Below are 1827 nucleotides of genomic sequence, written 5' to 3' on the forward strand. Positions count from 1 at the left end.
GGACCCAACTACCAGATTATGAATGCGCAACTTCGGCGATATAGTACGTGTACTCCTTGATACCAGAGACCTTTGGGCTTCGAAACTAACCCCCTCTCTTCTCTAGCGGTCCTTGACCCACATCATCTCTCTTCCCCACTGGCTAACCTTCTATCCGACTGGCTGCTATGCTTCTCTCCGACTGGCTGCTATGCTTCTCTCCGACTGGCTGCTATGCTTCTTTTCTCACTTTTCATCTCCTTTCTGTTCTAATAGTGCTAATTCCGGTTTTTTCGTTGTGATCGGATCTTTTTCCTTAATAGTCCTTTTTGCATTTGGCAAACAGATTTGGTTCACTAAACAAAATGAGCGACACAGAATCTTTTCCATCGGCATGTCGCACAGCGCAATCAATTCGCCGTATCATGAGAGAATATGATGAAATAAAATCTAGTAAAAACCCCTACTGGACAGCCCAGCCGATCAAAGAAGAAGAACCATATGAGTGGCATTTCACTGTGAGGGGGCCATTAGGAACTGAATTCGAAGTAGGTGTTCAAATTGACGAGAGCAATCTAGTTTTCATCGTCAGGGGGGAATTTATCATGGAAGAATTGTGAGTTTGCTTGTTGAGGAAGATTTCTGATCTCTGGATGGTTTGCAGGTTTTGCCCCAAAATTATCCCTTAGCTCCGCCCAGTTTCACTTTGCTCAACCAGAACGGACGGTAATGAATTGCGATAACAGAATGATCGAATCATGATCGAATCTATAAACAGAATGATCGAATCTATAAACAGAATGATCGAATCTATAAACAGAATGATCGAATCTATAAACAGAATGATCGAATCTATAAACAGAATGATCGAATCTATAAACAGAATGATCGAATCTATAAACAGAATGATCGAATCTATAAACAGAATGATCGAATCTATAAACAGAATGATCGAATCTATAAACAGAGATTTGATACTAAACCAAACAGAATGATTGATACTAAACCAATCGCTGGTCTCTGTTTATAGATTCGAAGTAGGGCGCAAAGTTTGTCTATCAGCGTCGAATTATCATCCCGAGTTGTGGCAACCAGCGTGGGGAATCAGAACAATGTTAGACGCCCTTCATGCATTTTTCTCAACTCCGTGCGATGGAGCTCTCCATAGTCTTAATTGGCCTGCTGAAGTGCGTTCAGCCTATTCAATACATTTCTTACTGATCTCATAGTACAGTTTGTTTGTTGATCTCATGGTCGGCTGTTTTTCAGCTACGTCGTCAATTGGCCATAGAGTCCCCAAAGTGGAAATGCCCTGTTTGTGGGGAAGACAACGCAACACTCGTCGCAACGTATTGTGAAGAGCCGACGCCTCGTCGCCCTGTAAGTTTCCCTTTGCTGTGAAACTTGGATAAATGTTTGAATCTATTCTCTCAGACGCTTCCTTCCTCTATGATTCCTCCATCGATCGCCCGTGCTGTTCCGTATCTGCGCGAGCGAAGCAGTTCGGTGACACAGGATGGTCACTCAGCAGCTCCGGTAAACGATGTTCCTCCCCCCGAGGCTACAGAAGAGCAACGTCGTACGTTCCAATCACGAGTCCTCTATCGTTATTAAAAGACAAAGAAAATCTAAAAATAAGTTTTCATTTGTAGGACTTCGTCGGGCTCGCAGTGCAGGACGCTTGACTCATTCGCGATTGACCTTCTTTGAGCTGTTCCGCATTTTCGTCGTTCTTCCTCTTCTTCATTTATCCTCTTACGTTTCCGTTCCCTGGCGTTTTCCCAGCCGTTCTAATAAATTGCTTCTGGCCATCGATGTGGTGAGTTCGGTTTTAGTTGTGCTGACTTG

At 43.6% G+C, this 1827-nt stretch overlaps 1 protein-coding gene across 1 annotated transcript; it reads left to right on the top strand.

The window, feature by feature from the left end:
- The first annotated feature begins 344 nt into the window (after window positions 1-344).
- On the top strand, window positions 345-1593 carry LOC129617256 (ubiquitin-conjugating enzyme E2 J1-like). Its single transcript, XM_055532583.1, has 6 exons — window positions 345-527; window positions 572-595; window positions 644-705; window positions 1010-1166; window positions 1249-1359; window positions 1414-1593. The coding sequence occupies exons 1-6, from the start codon at window positions 345-347 to the stop codon at window positions 1591-1593; spliced, it is 717 nt and encodes a 238-aa protein (XP_055388558.1).
- The last annotated feature ends 234 nt before the right edge of the window (window positions 1594-1827 follow it).

Source organism: Condylostylus longicornis, unplaced genomic scaffold (assembly GCF_029603195.1).
Source record: "Condylostylus longicornis isolate FDR11 unplaced genomic scaffold, ASM2960319v2 ptg000464l, whole genome shotgun sequence".
Classification (NCBI taxonomy): Eukaryota; Metazoa; Arthropoda; class Insecta; order Diptera; family Dolichopodidae; genus Condylostylus; species Condylostylus longicornis.

Coding starts and splice junctions, on each gene's coding strand:
- LOC129617256 (XM_055532583.1), top strand. CDS start 345: ATGAGCGACACAGAATCTTTTCCATCGGCATGTCGCACAGCGCAATCA. Junction 596..643: donor GAATTTATCATGGAAGAATT/GTGAGTTTGCTT, acceptor GATGGTTTGCAG/GTTTTGCCCCAAAATTATCC. Junction 1,167..1,248: donor GTCTTAATTGGCCTGCTGAA/GTGCGTTCAGCC, acceptor GCTGTTTTTCAG/CTACGTCGTCAATTGGCCAT.